The sequence below is a fragment of the Bufo bufo genome, chromosome 6, assembly GCF_905171765.1.
Source record: "Bufo bufo chromosome 6, aBufBuf1.1, whole genome shotgun sequence".
Lineage (NCBI taxonomy): Eukaryota > Metazoa > Chordata > Amphibia > Anura > Bufonidae > Bufo > Bufo bufo.
The window spans coordinates 343798608-343818519 of record NC_053394.1 but is presented as its reverse complement, the minus strand read 5'-3'; the positions used below and the strand labels follow the sequence as shown (position 1 = coordinate 343818519).

Sequence of the window (19912 nt, the reverse complement as noted above, 5' to 3'; positions counted from 1 at the left end):
CTGCCCCGCCGCACTAGCACAGGCATCTGTATCGCTGTCCTTAGGACGGCGATACAGATGACTAAGATGACTATGGAGATGAGCGCAATGGAAGCGCTCATCTCCCTGTGCCCTGCGGCCGAAGAGCTGCTCAGTTGGGGGGGCACATGGGGGGGCACAGCGTGATGTAGAGGGGGCTTAGGGGGGCCTAGCCCCCCCTTGGTGATGCCACTGCTGGCTCCCCAAGGGCTCACTTCATAATCACTTACATATATCATCATGACAGTAACACGTGCAACATTTCATTCCATTTCAACAGGTACTTCTTGGTGCATTATTGTTTCTTCTCAATGAGATAATATACAATAATAATCACAAGTAATTCCCCATGTAATATCTATTCTGGATCATTTACTCTTATGACTCTGTGTTGTTCCATTCCTTTATTATTCCTGCTAGAAGTTTACAAATAAATTGGCAGCAGCCTGCAGTAAAGGTCCTGCTGGGTGTTACCAGTAGCTGGTATGTCTCACTCTATCCAATCAGTGCTGCTGGTGTGAGACTGTGAAGGGACACACCCCCAACTGGTAACACCCAGCTTTACATTTGCTGCATACCTCCCAATGCTGAGCGCATTGCGGCAGTTTTTTTCATACTAGGCCGCGCCTCTAACTCCGCCCAAAGCATAATTACTGACTGTCTGAACTCAAGCAGCTGGGGATCGGTTAGGTGAGTATAATAAGTCTAATTATTTTTTACAACATGTGGAGCCCCTGGGACAATTTTTTTCTAGTGCTTCAATATCCATATAAATATTAGCAATAAATCATCAGATTATAGATATTTTAAGGTCCAAATTTCACCAAATAATGAAGTTATGGTCTAATATAGAAACCATACAGACACTTTAGTAAAGGACAATTTTGTAAATGTATTAATTTATTATTTATGCATTAACTCCCCAGGTCAAAAAGAGGGACATCCATAACAAAAAGAGGGCAAGCCATAACGGAATCCAGAACGCAGATGTGAACCCACCCTTATTATTAAAGCGCCATTCATTCCATAGCGCTGTATATATGATAAGGGGTATACATACATAATACAGACAATTGCACTAAGCATGAACTGGTACAGAAGGAGAGAGGGCCCTGCCCGTGAGGGCTTACAATCTACATGGTATAGGAGAAGGACACAGTAGGTGCGGGTGAAGCTGGTCATGGAGGTATAGAGGCAGCAGGGTCACTGGTTGTAGGCTTGCTTGAAGAGGTGAGTTTTCAGGTTTCTTTTGAAGGATTCCACTGTAGGTGAGAGTCTGATATGTTGGGGTAGCGAGTTCCAGAGTATGGGGGATGCACAGGAGAAATCTTGGAGGCGGTTGTGGGAGGAGGTGATAAGAGAAGAGGAGAGAAGGAGTGCTTGTGAGGATCGGAGATTACGTGTGGGGATGTATCGGGAAAGTAGCTAGTAGGAATAATACAGGAATGGCACAGCATTGAGTCATAAGAATAGATTCTCCAGAATTGTTATTAGATGGGGGATGCAAGTAGTTACCAAAACAGACATGTCTGGAGAGGAGACAGGTCCTCTTTATACAAAAATGTAAAAATAAAAGTTAGACATTGCTGGGTTAATAATTGATCAATATTAAAACTTTTCTTAGTCCCTTCTTGCATAGTTCCAGTAATCTTCTCTTTGTCCCCTACAATCCACGACGACACTCACAGGTAACCTTTCTGTGACGTGCTACTCTATAAGGCAGGGCGTGCTAGTGGGACGTATTTTGGCTCACAATCCTATTACAAAGCACCAGTCCCCGCCAAGAATCGTTCCCCCTGCTCCTGCCTGCTTACATGTACATTCCAATTTAGCACATAAGATCTTTTTGGAAATAAAAATATTCAACATCCCAAATTCAAAGCCTTGGGATACAAAGCTGTGCTTCTAGGCACTGAATGAGTTAATAAGCTATCCCGTTCCCCCTTCCCTTTGTAAAGTGTCACCCTCAGCCAGGGCTGTGAGTAAAGTTCTCCTTGTGAGAACCACCCCAGGGGTGTGCGCAGGAGACTCGGTATAAAAACTGCTTGCTATAGATAGGATATACTCTTAGTACTGGAAGGGACCCGGACCATGGCAGAAGGTACTGTACTGAGTGCTGTAGAGCCGCAGGGTGCGCGCCATTGTGACGTTATTTGGTTAGAATTGTAGCTGAGCTGGTCACGCTGTATGTTGCAGAATTGACTTTGTCATTTGGCAGCACACACTTTTGAGATCTGTTGAGGAAGGTACTGCATTGTGTCAGCTCCAAGAGTTAGCTTAAAGATTTGTCCCCACTTGTATACATCATCTGCCCGTGGGTTATTAATAATGACATGACGTGATTCGGCGCCTTCTACTTCAGGTCTCAGAGGTTTTCCAGGTTTATAGTTCAGTTTTTCCACTGTATAAAGTTTATGAAAAGTTCTGCAACTTTCTAAAAGATATTTATCAAGCCCCGCACTGCAGAATTCTGGCTTCAAAAAATGGCAAGATAGGGATTTGCTAATTTTTGGGGGCTTATTTGCAATTTTTTTATTTTTTTTTAAAACAATTGCAGCATTTTGTGTTTTTACGCCAATCACTCCCAGTTTTGAAAGAAGTGGGAGGGAAAGCGGCCATGGTTAGCATGTCAGGCGGATTGAAGGTTTATATAGTGGCGTAGAGCGTGGCGTAACATCGCAAGCCAGAAGTGTTAGACTAAGGGCTGATGGACACGGCCGTATGTATTTTGTGGTCCGCAAAACACGGATCCACAAAAAAATGGGATGACATCCACGTGTCATCCTTTTTTTTTTTTTTTTTGGCGGATTCATTGTAATAATGACTGTCCTTGTATGCCAAACGGACAAAAATAGGACATGTTCTATTTTTTTGCGGAACGGACTTGCGGGGTTCCACATACAAGCTGCAAAAAAAATGGAATGAGCCCTAAGGGTGCATTGACACGACTGTGTGACAGCTGTGCCCATTTTCTGCACACCAAACTGCGGTTCCCCAAAACATGGGCACCTGCGGGGCTACGGAACGGATTTCAATGGGTCCTGTTGATTTCAATGGGTCCATGATCTGCAAGACATGTCCTCTCTTTTGTGGAGCAGAGGTACGGACCCCGAAGCAGATGGACTTCGGTGTGCTACCGGCTCCTATGCTTGGCCACATCTTGAGGACCAGTTGAAGTCAGTGGAGCTCTTGTTTTGCGGAACTGTGGTTTGCTGTCTGCAACAGGCACGGCCATCACATGGTCGTGTGAATGCGGCCTTAAAGGGGTTGGTAACCCCTCCAGGAGCCTAGCGTTGCCGAACCTGTAGAGGGAATCATACATACCTGATCCCTACTGGTCTCCCCACTTAAACATTTGGTTTGACGCTGGTAAAGTGCCATTGGCCACAGCGGTGACCTGTCCCCCGTGGGTCATGTCACCATGGGTCACGTGATGCATTGGGCACACATCACCACTGCGGCCAGTCACTGGCTGCAGCGGCCTTTTGAGCCCCGTCAAACTGGTGGATGGAGAGGCAGAGGGCATGCTGGACACAGGGTCCCCGTTCTCATGATCAGTGGGGAAGGGGGTCTCAGCGGTTGGACCCCACTTATTTAAATACTTATCTGCCAACCTATGTGGTTATATCTTGTTGGGGAAGCCTCTTTAATATCTCAGCAGTTGTAATGTAGTTGTTTGCTGTCAGTGAATGAGCACACTGTTTCCATTCACATGCTGTGTAGTATAGAAACCCAGTCCTGCAGTCAGCAGTATTCAGTCTGCGCAGTGAGCTGTAAACTACATACATCAGCTGGAGCCATGCAGAGCATGACCAGTTTGCTACAGTGTATCAGCGCAGAGTCTGAGCTGTTCCTAGAGCGTTGTCCACACCGGATACAATTGTGTCTGAGATCTGGGGCTGAGATCAGGACCAGCTGTGTACTGTCTCTGAATATAACCAAGAGTGTTCTCGTTCACTGACAGCAAATTAATATCTTGAAAATGGTGAAGTACATTAGAAGGTGGGGTCCCACTTTACTCATACAGGGATCATTCTTCATTTCAGCTTTTATTGTAGGAATACAATAGATACAATAAATGTAATCCCCTGATTTGACAGTATTTCGTAAAAGTCGACCTGTAGTCCACACGGGAGTGAAAATATTAATTAAGTATTTTCCTCAGTTATAGGCCTCATGCACACGACCATTCTGGTTTTTGCGGTCCGCAAATTGCGGATCCGCAGAGCACGGAAGCCGCCTGTGTGCCTTCCGCAAAAACAGCAGAAAATGCTACAAAAACATGTATTACAACCAGTGATGGTCAGTTCGCAGTGTTCGCTAGCGAACACATGCGGGCTGCCATCTTTAGTAAGGTAGACTCACCCGTCCGGCGATGCACAGGTTAGCCCTTACCTGTGCCGGGAGCCGGTCTGAAATCAAATGGCGTCACCGGGAGCAGGCAGTTCCGAGAACAGCCGCCGGGGGCCTTCATCGGGCTGTTTTCGGAACTGCCTGCTCCCGGTGACTGCATCGCTGGCGAATACTGCGAACTGACCATCACTGATTACAACCTAAAGGCCTTGTTCACATTTCCGTTTTTTCCACGGACAGCACACGTACCCATTGATTTTAATGTGCTTGTTCAGACAGCAGTAGTTTTCCACTGACCATGGGTCAGTGAAAAAATCACTTTGATCCATTATGCAAACCGAACAAGCCCATTGAATCCGTGTTCTTTCAGTGATTTTTCACGGACCACCAGTAGGAGAAGCTCTGCAAATAAATTTTTAGATGAGTAGTGTCCACAGAATATGGATGACACACAGAGGGCAAAAAACGGACACACAGACCAAACACGGATCCTTTGCAGACATCTTCACGGATGAACCACTGACCATCTTGTTAAGGATAAATGAAGCCATTTGCCATCTTGAGTTTTCGTGTGGCAAATCTGCAGCGTCGTACTGTACCAGCAAATTAGATGAGATTTAGGGCTCATGCACACGACTGTTTGCTGCAGAAAGCAAATTGCGGTCCGCAATGCGAGGCACCGACCGTGGACTAGCCGCATGCGGATCGTAGACCCATTCAGTGCGGAAGCACGGACAGAAAACCCACGGAAGCACTCCGTAGTGCTTCTGTGGGCTTCCGATCCGTGCTTCCGTTCCGCACTGCACTGCATCTCCCGGATTGCGAACCCATTCAAGTGAATAGGTCCGCATACGTGATGCGGGGTGCACGCGGCCAGTGTCCGTGTATTGCGGACGTGTGCATGAGCCCTTAAGGAAATCTTTGGCCTCATGCACACGACCTTTGTTTTATTCCGTGTCCGTTGTTCTGTTTTTCGTAATTTTCTGCGGACCCATTGACTTTCAACGGGTCCGTTGAAAACTCGGCTAATGCACCGTTTGTCATCTGCGTCCGTGATCCGTGGTTCCAGTCCGTCAAAAAAATATAACCTGTCCTATTTTTTTCGCGGAAAACAGTTCGCGGACCCATTCAAGTCAATGGGACCGCAAAAAAACACGGAGGCACACAAGATTGTCATCCGCGTCCGCGTGTCCCCGTCTGTTTTTTTCCTAACATTTGCATGGCAAACCTGATTTTTTTTCACTTTCCTTCATGTCCGGTGATCCTCCAAAAATAAAGGAAGACACACGGAAACAAAAACGGATCACGGAACAACGGAACCCCATTTTGCGGAACGGAACACAACAACGGTCGTGTGCAGGAGGCCTTATCCATACTAAAAACTGTACAAGACCTCAGTGTAGGGCAGTGTTTCTCAATTATTTTCTGTCATGCCCCCCCTAGGAAGAAGAAAACATTTCGCGCCCCCCGCGCGACTGTAAATAGTATCATTTGTCTATAAAATTGTTATAAGTACACCTCTGCATAACACTGTATCCTTATTAACGTATAAGAGAATAAAAAAAGAAAGAAATGTGGATCGGACACACACTTATGGGGGGATCTGTGGATGACGGACACTTATGGGGGGATCTGTGGATGACGGACACTTATTGGGGGATCTGTGGATGACGGACACTTATGGGGGGGATCTGTGGATGACGGACACTTATGGGGGGATCTGTGGATGACTGACACTTATGGGGGGATCTGTGGATAACGGACACTTATGGGGGGGATCTGTGGATGACGGACACTTATGGCGGGATCTGTGGATGACGGACACTTATGGGGGATCTGTGGATAACGGACACTTATGGGGGGGATCTGTGGATGACGGACACTTATGGGTGGGATCTGTGGATGACGGACACTTATGGGGGGATCTGTGGATAACGGACACTTATGGGGGGGATCTGTGGATGACGGACACTTATGGGGGGATCTGTGGATGACGGACACTTATGGGGGGATCTGTGGATGACGGACACTTATGGGGGGATCTGTGGATGACGGACACTTATGGGGGGATCTGTGGATGACGGACACTTATGGGGGGGATCTGTGGATGACGGACACTTATGGGGGGATCTGTGGATGACGGACACTTATGGGGGGATCTGTGGATGACGGACACTTATGGGGGATCTGTGGATGACGGACACTTATGGGGGATCTGTGGATGACGGACACTTATGGGGGGATCTGTGGATGACGGACACTTATGGGGGATCTGTGGATGACGGACACTTATGGGTGGGATCTGTGGCTGGCACTGTTACAGGGGGATCTGTGGCTGGCACTGTTATATATGTGCCATCCACAGACCCCCCACCCCATAACAGTGCCATCCACAGTGCCCCCCCAGCCCATAACAGTGCCATCCACAGACCCCCACCCCTTAACTGTGCCATCCACAGATTCCGTGTGCCCGCCGCCGCCGTTTAAAGTTATTAAACATGCCCCCCTCACTCCTAATAGTACCGTATATCCGAATTTCTTCTGTATAATGCTGGCAGGCGGGCCGGCGCGTCCCTCAGTGACGTCACTTGTCTGCGCCGCCTGCTTCATTCATAAAGCAGGCGGCGCAGGCACGTGACATCACTGAGGGACGCGCCGGCCGCCCGGCCTGACTGCCAGCATTATACAGAAGAAATTCGCACACCCCAAAGGCCGGCCCTGAACGAGCCCCCCTTTACGGAGCCCGGCGCCCCCCCTGAGGGGCGCGCCCTACTATTTGAGAAGCACTGGTGTAGGGCCTCATGCACACGACAGTGTTTTTTCACTGTCAGTGATTTGGCTTCAGTGGTCCGTGTCCGATTTTGCTTCAGTTGTGTTTCCTTGTGCCTTCCTTTTTTTTTGTCTGACAGGGGAAAAAAAGGAAGGTTAATGAAAAGTGTAATTTTATTGCACCAAGGTCTTGTAGAAAAAAACGGACACGGACGCGGACACGGATGACATACCAGTTGCGCATCCGGTTTTTTTTGACGGACCCATTGACTTGAATGGGTCCGTCCTCCGTTTTCCACTGACAAGAATAGGACAGGTTATATTTTTTTGACGGACTGGAATCACGGATCACAGACGCGGAGAAAAAACTGAGGACTATCAGTTCTTTTTCACAGTTCTATAGAAATAAATGGGAACTCCGCTAAACTGTGAAAAATGACGGAACGGACGCGGATGCACACAACGGTCGTGTGCATGAGGCCTAAGGCCTCACGCACACGACCGTTCCGTTTTTTGCGGTCCACAAATCGCAGATCCGTAAAACACGGAAGCCGACCGTGTGCCTTCCGCAATTTGCGGAACGGAACAGGCGGCTTATTGTAGAAATGCCTATGGAATAGAATAGGACATGTTATATTTTTTTTGCGGACCACGGAACGGAGCAACGGATGCGGAAAGCACACTGAGTGCTGTCCGCATCTTTTGCGGCCCCATTGAATTGAATGGGTCTGCACCCGAGCCGCAAAAAAACTGCGGCTCGGATGCGGACCAGAACAACGGTCGTGTGCATGAGGCTTAAATTGACCTGCGGTGAAGATCTGAAATCTGCAGCATGTCAATTTATCCGGCCGATCTCCCCAGTGGAATTCACCCCTTGCAATGGAGAGAGTGAAGTCTGTGAGCTTTTCTGCTGCAAAAGACGCGTATAGTACATGCAGCTTTAGTTGTGGTACGAAGCAGTTTTTGCTGCGGAAACACAGCAAGAAGTGCAGTGGATTTTTCTGCTATATTTTCAGTCCTGTATGAACTTAACCTTATAAACATTGTGACTTGTATTTATGGGAAGTCACGAATGATAATCAGACATTGACATAATGGCTGTGGACTGGGGTTTTCTTTAAGCCTCCTGCACACGACCGTATGGCTTTTTAAGTGTTTTGCAGACCGTTTTTCACGGATCCGTTGTTCCGTTTTTTGTTTCCGTTGTGTTTCCATTTCCATTTCGTTTTTCCGTTCCGTTTTTCCGTATGGCATATACAGTATACAGTAATTACATATAAAAAATTGGGCTGGGCATAACATTTTCAATAGATGGTTCCGCAAAAACGGAACGGATCCGGAAGACATATGGAGTACATTTCGTATGTGTTCCGCTTTTTTTGGCGGACCCTTTGACTTGAATGGAGCCACGGAACGTGATTTGCGGGCAATAATAGGGCATGTTCTATCTTTCAACAGAACGGAAAAACGGAAACACGGAAACGGAATGCATACGGAGTACATTCAGTTTTTTTTTTACGGAACTATTGAAATGAATGGTTCCGTATACGGAACGTAAAAAACGGCCCGTAAATGTAAAAAAAAAAACTGTCGTGTGCAGGAGGCCTTAGGATAGACCCACAATTTTTTTTAACTTAAGGGTACGGCCACAAGGTCAGGTTTCCTGATGCAGTTTTGGAAGCCAAAAACAGGAGTGAATAAAAAAAAAGAGGAGTAGTCGTATCTGTCCTTTATACTTTCTCTGTTTTAGACCTCATTCACACGACCGTTCCATTTTTTGCGGTCTGCAAACCGCGGATCCGCAAAAAACGGAAGCCATTGGAGAAATGCCTATTCTTGTCAGCAAAACGGACAAGAATAGGACATGCTATATTTTTCTTTGCGGGGCCACAGAACGGAGCAACGGTTGTGGACAGCACACGGAGTGCTGTCCGCATCTTTTGCGGCCCCATTGAAGTGAATGGGTCCGCACCCAAGCCGCAAAAAATGCGGCTCGGATGCGGACCACAACAACAGCCGTGTGCATGAGGCCTTAGGGTCTTCCAAAACTGCATCAGGAATCCTGATCGTGTAGCCGTACCCTAAAGGGGTTCCCAGGGCTACAGACATGAGTGAGCTTTCCTCAGGATAGTTCACCATTGTCACATCAGCGGGCATCTAACACCCCAAGTGATCAGCTGTTTAGCGGAGCCTCGGAACCAGAAACTAACAGCGTACGGAGCGGAAGCAGAAGGCTCAATACACTGTTAGTTACCGACACCGCTGCAAACCAAAACAGCTGATCGGTAGGGGTAGGTGTCGGAGCCCCATATATCTGACATTGATAAACATCTTGAGGGCAGGTCTAGAGTTCTTCAAATTTCAATTTAGCTGCTTCGCTGAATTTTACAAAAAAATTTGCTTTGTGACAAAGAAGTGCATTTCTTTATAAGGAGTGCAATGACAGGGAGACATTGCGCCGCTCCCCGTCATTGTACCCCTCAGATGCCGCAATCCAGTGTAAAATTTACAAAAAAAAAGATGAAATCATACTTACCGCCTCCATTTGCTTGCGACAGTCCGGCCGCCGCCATCTTGCTTGAGGGTCTGGCGCAAAATCTCGCACGGCCAGAGGTGACGTCATCACGCTCGCCGGCTTGGTGACATCATACGTCACCACGCACGGGATTTCAGCCGAGATCTTTAATCAAGATGGTGGCTGCCGGCCAGTCGCGAGCAAATTGAGGAGGTAAGTATGATTTTTTTTGGGTTTTTTTTACACAATTTCAGGCTAAATCGATTCGCTACCACGAAGCACGCGGAAATTCGGCTTTGCGGTAAATTGAATGTATCCCGAAATTAAGATCGAATTCAACTTCGTCATATTCGATTCGCTGCACAATGTCTTTTGGGTGGAGTGCCCCTTTAAGATAAACCAAAAATAAAAATCCATTTCAATGATTAGAATAGGCAATTGTAGGGAAAGCAATCCATTCAGGCATGCTCAACCTGCGGCCCTCCAGCTGTTGCAAAGCTACAACTCCCAGCATGCCCGAACAGCCTACAGCTATCAGCCTACAGCAGGGCATTGTGGGAGTTGTAGTTTTACAACAGCTGGAGGGCCGCAGGTTGAGCATGCCTGATTTAATTAGATGATGGGTGTAATCCTTTTACAAGTAGGAAGATTGTTCATGGCGCCGTACTGGGCAGCTTGGAATTTCAAGGTTATGAGGGCAGATCATTGACACAGAGGAGGCTGCTGTATGAAGCATTTATATGGAGTGCGGGTTATTGCTTCATTGCTGCATATGTAAAAGGAGAGATTCCCAGCGTAACAAAGTCGCCAGGAGCTTCAAAGGGGAAAATGAATGAAAAACATATTATAACGCAATGACCTATATGATGATGCCGCTCACAATCACACCAATTCATTTATAAGGTATATGGGTCCCTTTAGAGCTTATCTTACAGTTCTGATATCTGAAGTCTTACTCAATTCTCACCTCCCTGCGACTTTGATCTCAGTTGGCAGGAGTCTGAGCTCCCACAGTGACTGATAGCATTTTCCTAGTTTATGCTACTGAGAGGGTGAATTTGCACCTAGGATTTAGTGGCATTTTTTTCCACACTTTTGCATTTTTGTTAGTTGTATTTTTGGGTAAGATGTAACCACCTACATCAGGTAAAAAAAAACAACATAGTAATCCCGGAAAGGTAGATAGTGTGTTTTTATAGGCATGCGGTTCAGTTCTTTAATATCTACATTTTGTGTGTTCTTATCATTCTTAGTGCTATTTGTGTGTTTACACCGCCAGCAAGTTTATAGCTTTATTAGATTTTCCATAATAACAATGAGAGCGATGGGGAATGCAGTTACAGATACGCCCTGAGGGAACCTAACATGTGCAAAACAAGATTCTTTGATGTCCCTTATAAAATAAACATATGGAAATCTGGGCATTAAAATTCCATTCAGTGGAAAACCTATCAACCATCTTAGTACCATAGAGGAATGTGACATTCGATAGAACCGAGTCCCAAGAGACAAGAGAGGGCACCATGCAACCGCAAGGAGGCAGAACTTACAAACTAGGGTTTAGGTGAGCTTCACAAATCCCACAGCTTACTACTACTCGGTTTTGCTTATTTTCTATGAATAATTGTGATATCTAAGAACAGCTGTAGTCTAGATAAGTGGCATTCATGACCTCTGAGTGGAGGTCATGGGGACAAGACTGGTTTTGCTTATTTTCTATGAAAAATTGTGATATCTATGGACAGCTGTAGTCTAGATAAGTGGCATTCATGACCTCTGGATGGAGAGCCATGACTGGCCTGAAGCTTCCAACAGCTAGGGTCATAGTTCAGAGTTGTTAGACATACCATAGAGTATTGTTTTAATTTACTATTGGCCTGTGCTGTTTGAGGGGAAGATTCTCATGGCTTGGTGTTACTCATTTTCTATTCTATCCCCATCATTTAGTATTGTCTCCTGGGCTGAGCACATACTTCTGAACCTGCAAAAAATGAAGAATTGATCCCCTTTTGAATCAAATCCATCAGCATGCATAGATAGAATTGGAGTGGCTGGAGGCCCTCTTCTCCCAGCCTGCCATACCCCATGATCATCCTGAGGTGGGCTCCACCATCCTGCTCTTGAGGCCCCTCACCTCCAAATGGCAACGATAATCTGTCCCACTAGCAGGCTCAGCCCAAGCCTCGTTCGCCCTCCTGCCTAGAACAAAGTTCTTCCACACTGGCTCACTGGCCTAGGTCTCCATCGGATTCCCCTCCAAAAATATCTATGGACAGCAATTGTCTAGATAAGGTTGTAGTGGATAGAATCCAAGGCCAGAGCAGGAAACGCTGCAGAAGACAATACTCTGTACTTAGGTCTTCTTTGCTCCTCAGCTATTTATTGCTTTTTGGCGCATATACTTTGATTTGTCAGAGGATTTTTGTAATCTGTAAATGAAAAAATGATTGCACATGCCTCAAAAGTGTAGCTTTCACAAAAAGAACCTGCAAAGAGGTATCTCCCAAGAAAGAGAACCATCTTGCCAGAGCCACCTATTGAAAGTGGCTCCTGATGAGTCAAGATCCAAGATGGTCCTCTTTCTTGGAAGATACCTCTTTGCATAGTCACTTCTGATAGAGCATTTCCAATAAGTCTCCATACCATGGAGTACTTCAAGTAAGTCTCCATACAGGACTGGTCTCTTTAAGGAGATCTATCACCCCTCCTAACATACAGAACAGCAACACTTCATCTCTCTGTGACTTGTTGTAGATCCTGCCCAGATTTGAACAAACTTCTTTCCCTCCATGTACTACAAATGGCCAGCATTACAACCGTCTTACAAGTTGTTAGTCAATAATGGAAATCATCATGGGGAAGTCTTAAGATTCAAATATCAAGACCCTGGACTGCATCCACAGCCTAAGATTCTTCAGTCAGCGGGAATGATAATTAATTATAAAATATGTTGATCAGTGACTGGTTCTTTAAAATACGCCCTCTTGGACCATCTGTATGGTTATTGTAAACCCACTGATACCCTTTCATTACTACATTTTGAGAGCTACCGCCCATCTATGTTAGAAAAGCAATCACATACGGACAATTTTTAAGCTTACGTAGAATTCATATCACGGAGAAAAACTTTACTATACAACAAGGGTTAAGAAGGTTTTCTGGTAATCAGATATTGATGACCTATCCTTGGGATAAGTCATCCACAGGATAGGTCATCAATATCATATTGATAGGGTACCTGCACATACCAGCTGTTTTGGGCTGCCACCTGTCCTGAAAACTATACAGTGGACGGAACCAGAGGCATAAACTTCCATTCACTGTATGGTGGCCGTGCCATGGTACTGCAGCTCAATTCCCACTCATGTGGATGGGAGCTGAGCTGCAGTACGTTAACAGTGAACAGAGCCACAGTATAATTTCCAGCATCAGTGGCTGTCTGCAAGAGCTTTTTGGTGGGGGTGTTGGACCCTCGCCAATCTGATATTGATGGGCTATCCTGAGGATAGGTCATCAGTATCTAAGTACAGGGGCGTAGCTAAAGGCGGTATAATGTGCCACAATATGGTATTGCTGGCCCTGCCTTCCATCAATTTAGACCCAACTACAAAACAGGGCCACTTTTAATATTTTTTCCAGGGTCACTTTAAGTTCCCAGTCCGCCCCTGATCGGTCAATTAAATTGTTTGTGCAGGCACCTAAATCACCATTTGCCAGCAGTAGATCATGGTGTCTAATCACGCTCTGCTGCTAGCAAAGTCTGTATGGGGACCAGCAATGGCATTAGCGATTGCTCCTCCCCATACTTTGGGGGATATCACTGCATGTAAATGTGGTCTCCTACACTGACGAGCAGGTGAGTGGCGGGAAGGAGACTTTAAAGGGCACCTATCAGCAGATTTGTACCTATGAAACTGTTTCACCTGTTACATGTGCACTTGACAGCTGAAGGCATCTGTGTTGGTCCCATGTTCATATGTGCCCGCATTGCTGAGAAAAATGATGTTTTAATATATGCAAATGAGCCTCTAGGAGCAACGGGGGTGTTGCCATTACACCTAGAGGATCCGATCTCTCTGCAACTGGTGTGCCCTCTGCACTTTGATTGACAGGACAAGGCAGTGAAAATGTCATCCTGTCAAAGCGCAGAGGACACAGCAGTTGCACATATGAACATGGGACCAACATAAATGCCTTCAGCTGCCAAGCGCACATTGTGAGCTCCCACCTCAACCCCTGACAAATAATGTTAGGGGAGAGAAAGATCGGGCAAGCTGAATTTTTTCACCAGATCCTTTTGTCCCCCCAGGAGTATGCAATATGGAGTAGACTGCAGCTGCCATTCAAATCAGGGCCGTCTTTAATATTGATTGGACCCTGGGCAAGATGGAGAACACAAGTGCCGCTGCCGCATTCACGGGTCCATACTTACTATTAACTAAGTAGCAGAACATGTAGGGCATACATGGGGGATGTCCCTGCACTTACTATTATTTCTGGGCGCCGCTCCGTTGCGCCGCTGTGGCCCCCGTTACATTCTCCCTCGCTGTATGCTAAGTAACAGCATCGGCACACCAGGGAGGAGACATCAGCTTTTCTCCCTGGGCGATCCTTCTCGCGGAACGTCACAGCCAGGGAGAAAAAAAAACTCGCCTTCTCCCCGGCTGTGACACTCTGCGCTGCGATTGGACAGCGCTACAACCAGGGAGAAGGAACGCCTAGGGAGAAAAGCTGATGTCTCCTCCCTGGGGTTCCGATGCTGTCACTTAGCATACAGCGCAGGAGAATGTAACGGGGACCACAGCGGCGCCCAGAAATAATAGTAAGTGCAGGGACATCCCCCATGTATGCCCTACATGTCCTGCTACTTAGTTAATAAAGTATGGACCCATGAAAGGTCCTCCAGTGGCGAGCGGGGCTCAATAGGCAGCTGCCTTGGGTCCCCCAGGAGCAGCTGCCCCTTTTGCCCCGTGATAAAGACGGCCCTGCATTCAATAGTTAAAATCAATCAGTCGCACTACAAAAAGTCGCAGTGTAGCCCAGGTCTAAGTCTCCCTACCATGGAGTACTTCCAGTAAGTCTCCATACAGGACTGGTGTCTTTAAAGAGATTCAGCACCCTGCCTAAGTTCTCCCAGAAGTGTCCGGCAGCGGATTCCTCCTCTCTCCCCTTTGACAACACATATACATGAACAGAACGTGTGTGTGAATGGGGGAGTCAGGTCATGTTTAGGGAACAGAAGACATCAATGGCTACTGGCCATTGTTAATGAGGTTCATAATGGGAATGCATTATGTTCGATGAGTGCCGCACTCATTACTTCCTCTACCACTTTGAATATTGTAGTGTTTTTATGCCTTGGAGGTACACTGACCACCACCGTGATGGTAATTCAAGTCACAACAGAGTCTGAATGGAGCAGTAGCGTTGATTGATCTATTGGATTACAAGCTTCATTACTCCTTACATACTCTATCACGCTATCAGGTTTTTACACTATAGTCTGGAAGGCTGGGAGTTGCAGAGGGACATGTCTGATTAACTGGACGGGATGTTTGTCTGTGGGTGATAAAGACCATGATGAATGTTTCTTCTACAAAGCAAACATTAAATGAGTACGAATGTTTGCACAGCACAAAAATGTGGTGAGAAGAGCGCCGTCTCGCTGAACTAGACCCTGCGTATGTGGCAATGCAGGGGAACAAAAGGCCATTGAGAAGGAAACTTAAAAGGTTTTTTTTTCCAGAAGCAAAATACTGTGACCTATCATCAGGATAGGTCATCAGTACCTGATCAGTGGGAATCCGACAACAATCAGCTGTTTGAAGAGGCCAAAGTGATGTTGCATTCATTGGTCTCATGGCCTACATGCAGCTCAGTCCCTTTCAAGTGAATGGCCATGGGTTGCAATACCAAGCACAGCCACCATACAATGTTAGGCGCTGTGCTTAGTATATTGAAAGGAGGCTGCAGCACTCGTCCCTTTCAAACAGCTGATCGGCAGGGGTACCGGGAGTCAGACCCCTACCAATCTGAGATTGATGACACATTCGGAAGATAAGACTTCAATATCATATATTGAAATCTAGTTTATTAATATAGTAGGGGACAAACACAAAGGTCTAAGGAGCATAATGGCCAAAAATAATAGTCCCCAGTAAACACAGAGCTGCCATATATCTAAAAGCTACAGGATGAACACTCATTCGGCCAACAGATATTAATCCCCCGTAAACATGCACATTTGGCTGCAGGAACAGAGGATCGAGCATGTTGAGATCCAGCATGTCCGATCCTTCTCCTAATATCTGCAATTAGTCAGGGGGCCCCTATATGAATTAGTTTTATCTGTTTCACCCCTTTCTACAACAACTGGTGTACAATTACAATTTCAAAACAGGTTGTCACCCAGCTATGAGATTCTTGAAGGACAAATGTGTGACCTGAGGGCGAGCTGATGATGATGTTTCCCTGCATTAATAGGCACATTTGTCAGTCTGGAATGTAGTTGTGTGGCGCCTGTTCGAGCTTGAATGGCAGCCATATCACCATATCACCAAACCTTCCCTGAAGCAGATGAAACTTCGGTCACTTTGAGACATCCATAACATGGAAGCATTTTAGGCTAGGTCTACACAACAACATTTGATGCGCGACATTTTGTCGCACCAATGTCGCGCGACAATTTTTAGAATGGTAGTCTATGGTGTCACACTGGGACATGCGACATGCTGCGTCGCGGTCGCAGCATGTCGCATGTCGCAGTGCGACACCATGGGCTACCATTATAAAAATTGTCGCCCGACACATGTTGCAGTGTAGTTGTGCCCTATGTGTTGCGCTACTTATTTTCACGCGACACATGTCGTCGTGTAGACCTAGCCTTAGAGTCTGTTTTATAGGCCCAATTCCTGGACTTCCCTGTCAGAGTCTATGGTCACCTTATGGTGGCCATACACATTAGAGAGAAGTAGGTTGATGGGTGGACAACCATTGAACGAATGATCATCTGTTGAAAGATTGCTATGCCAAGGCAGCCATATACACTCACCTAAAGAATTATTAGGAACACCATACTAATACGGTGTTGGACCCCCTTTTGCCTTCAGAACTGCCTTAATTCTACGTGGCATTGATTCCACAAGGTGCTGATAGCATTCTTTAGAAATGTTGGCCCATATTGATAGGATAGCATCTTGCAGTTGATGGAGATTTGAGGGATGCACATCCAGGGCACGAAGCTCCCGTTCCACCACATCCCAAAGATGCTCTATTGGGTTGAGATCTGGTGACTGTGGGGGCCATTTTAGTACAGTGAACTCATTGTCATGTTCAAGAAACCAATTTGAAATGATTCGAGCTTTGTGATATGGTGCATTATCCTGCTGGAAGTAGCCTTCAGAGGATGGGTACATGGTGGTCATGAAGGGATGGACATGGTTAGAAACAATGCTCAGGTAGCCCGTGGCATTTAAACGATGCCCAATTGGCACTAAGGGGCCTAAAGTGTGCCCAGAAAACATCCCCCACACCATTACACCACCACCACCAGCCTGCACAGTGGTAACAAGGCATGATGGATACATGTTCTCATTCTGTTCACGCCAAATTTGGACTCTACCATTTGAATGTCTCAACAGAAATCGAGACTCATCAGACCAGGCAACATTTTTCCAGTCTTCAACAGTCCAATTTTGGTGAGCTCGTGCCAATTGTAGCCTCTTTTTCCTATTTGTAGTGGAGATGAGTGGTACCCGGTGGGGTCTTCTGCTGTTGTAGCCCATCCACTTCAAGGTTGTGCGTGTTGTGGCTTCACAAATGCTTTGCTGCAGACCTCGGTTGTAACGAGTGGTTATTTCAGTCAACGTTGCTCTTCTATCAGCTTGAATCAGTCGGCCCATTCTCCTCTGACCTCTAGCATCCACAAGGCATTTTCGCCCACAGGACTGCCGCATACTGGATGTTTTTCCCTTTTCACACCATTCTTTGTAAACCCTAGAAATGGTTGTGCGTGAAAATCCCAGTAACTGAGCAGATTGTGAAATACTCAGACCGGCCCGTCTGGCACCAACAACCATGCCACGCTCAAAATTGCTTAAATCACCTTTCTTTCCCATTCTGACATTCAGTTTGGAGTTCAGGAGATTGTCTTGACCAGGACCACACCCCTAAATGCATTGAAGCATCTGCCATGTGATTGGTTGACTAGATAATTGCATTAATGAGAAATAGAACAGGTGTTCCTAATAATTCTTTAGGTGAGTGTATACTGTACATATATTTTAATCCATATTGTCAATTATAGTCATCCAGACTGGACAGACATGCTCAATAGCACTGGTTGAAGGACAAACAATCGTTCCGTGAAAGTTCTTTCATGGAAGATCACTTTTGGAATAGCGACTATCAGATGAAAAATGTAAACATGGCTGACTTCATTCCTGTCAATGACAGTCTGTCATCAGTCGGCGAAGGTAATTGTTGTTAATTTTCACATGATGATGGTTGACATGGTCTGATGAACTTTAGACTAATGTGTATGGCCACGGTGTTAGACTGGCCCACCAGAAGATCCTCTGGTACTCTGGTGGGCTATTCCAACACTGTGGCCATACACATTAGTCTAAAGTTGATCAAAACAGACCATGTCTCTAATATCATAATCGGCCCCAAAGATCCATGACAAAGGAACCATTTGAATGACTTTGGAGCCAATCACTTGCCGCTAGGGTCTATTTTTCTGATTCAAAGCCTATTAAACTTTACTGATGTTATAAGAGTTGGGCCTTGATAATAATTTCCTTTGGTGGACCACAGGAACCCCAGTCTGACATTGTATGGCCACCTTACATCTGGTACAGTAGAACCTTGGGGGAGGTCAAAGTGTTGTTTCCATTTTACTGTCTATCTGAAAAGGGCCTAAACGTCAACTCAAAAGCTGTAATACATTTTTAGGACTGAGACTTTAGTAGATTCCAAATGTCAAAGCCAAGCAGTTGCCAGACATTTTCCAAAAATAGTAAGGACAATGTGTCGACAGCGAATAATGACAATACTAGAAATAGCGCAAAAAAGACGTGGAGACTGTGAGATCACATGCTGCTGTGTGTGTACAGTTTTGTGATGTCTGAATTAGCAGAACAGGCAAATAATAGACATAATTACAACAAAATTACACTTAATTATGCCAAAGTGATGCAGCTGCACCTCTAAGTACAGTTCAAATATGTTATGTGCTGTAATTTCGAGACAGTCAGTGACTAAAAAGTGACTGACTGTAAAATGAATATGTTTACCTTGGGTTCATTAGTTTTGCCAGTGAGTGCTGAGAGTTCAGGAGATTTCTACAGTATTACTATGCCTGTCCTTCCCGCTGAAAGATGACATACTGGAAAATTATATTACCGTAACTTGCACTAATCCCATATTCTGTGTCCAAGTTTTATGGGATTTGGGCGTGTACGGCACTGTAAACGAGCATTTGACTATAGATGCTGCACCAGAGGCTCTCTCTGCTCAGACCCACCGTCTGTATTTAAAGACAGAGGTCCAGGAACCTTGTTTGAAATTTCTTTAAGGTTTTTAACCCTCAAAACTGAGCATTCACTACTACTGAAAATCTATGAATTCACGCTGCTATATAGAGTTCACTGTGGTTTAGAAGGGGACTGTGGAATCCACCATCTCGGGCATTTTTGTGGTGATTTTTCTGCTCTGATTTTTCTGGTGGAAACCACATGTAGAACCCAGATTACATGTGTAGTTTTACCAGTAGGACCACAAATATCTTGTAGAACAGTTTCTTTAAAAAAAATATATCTATATATGATGGCAGTGATGATCATGACAGTAAGTGGAATTTACAAGGACCTGTATAATGGTGAGGGATCCCCCCTATCGACTAGCAGCATTTTGCTCAAGGGTGAATGACACTTTTGGCCAAGCATTGCCACGGTTTTGTGATGTCACTTTCTTGACGTCAGATCTTCTTTTATAAATCACTGGGTATAGATCAAAATTTTTGGGCAGATCTGGGGCAATGTAACACATAGGTAGTGCCCCGGAGGTCCTTGGCTTGAATATGACCAGGACACCCAGGTCTGCATGTAGTTATATGGGTCTTCTCCTTCAAGTGCTTTATGTTTCTTTAAACTTTAAGATAGCATAGAACTGTGATGGCTAACCTCCGGCACTCCAGCTGTGATAAAACTACAACTCCCAAGATGTACACTTGCTTGGCTGTTCTCAGAATTCCAT

At 45.7% G+C, this 19912-nt stretch overlaps 1 protein-coding gene across 1 annotated transcript in view; it reads left to right on the top strand.

Annotated features, from left to right (window-relative positions):
• The first annotated feature begins 2005 nt into the window (after positions 1-2005).
• The window catches only part of TGM2 (transglutaminase 2), a 58373-nt gene continuing 40466 nt past the window's right edge, over positions 2006-19912 (top strand). The window contains exon 1 of the mRNA XM_040438956.1: positions 2006-2119. Within this exon, the coding sequence (XP_040294890.1) occupies positions 2110-2119 (10 nt within the window). The 5' untranslated portion in view covers positions 2006-2109. The remainder of the gene's footprint in view (positions 2120-19912) is intronic.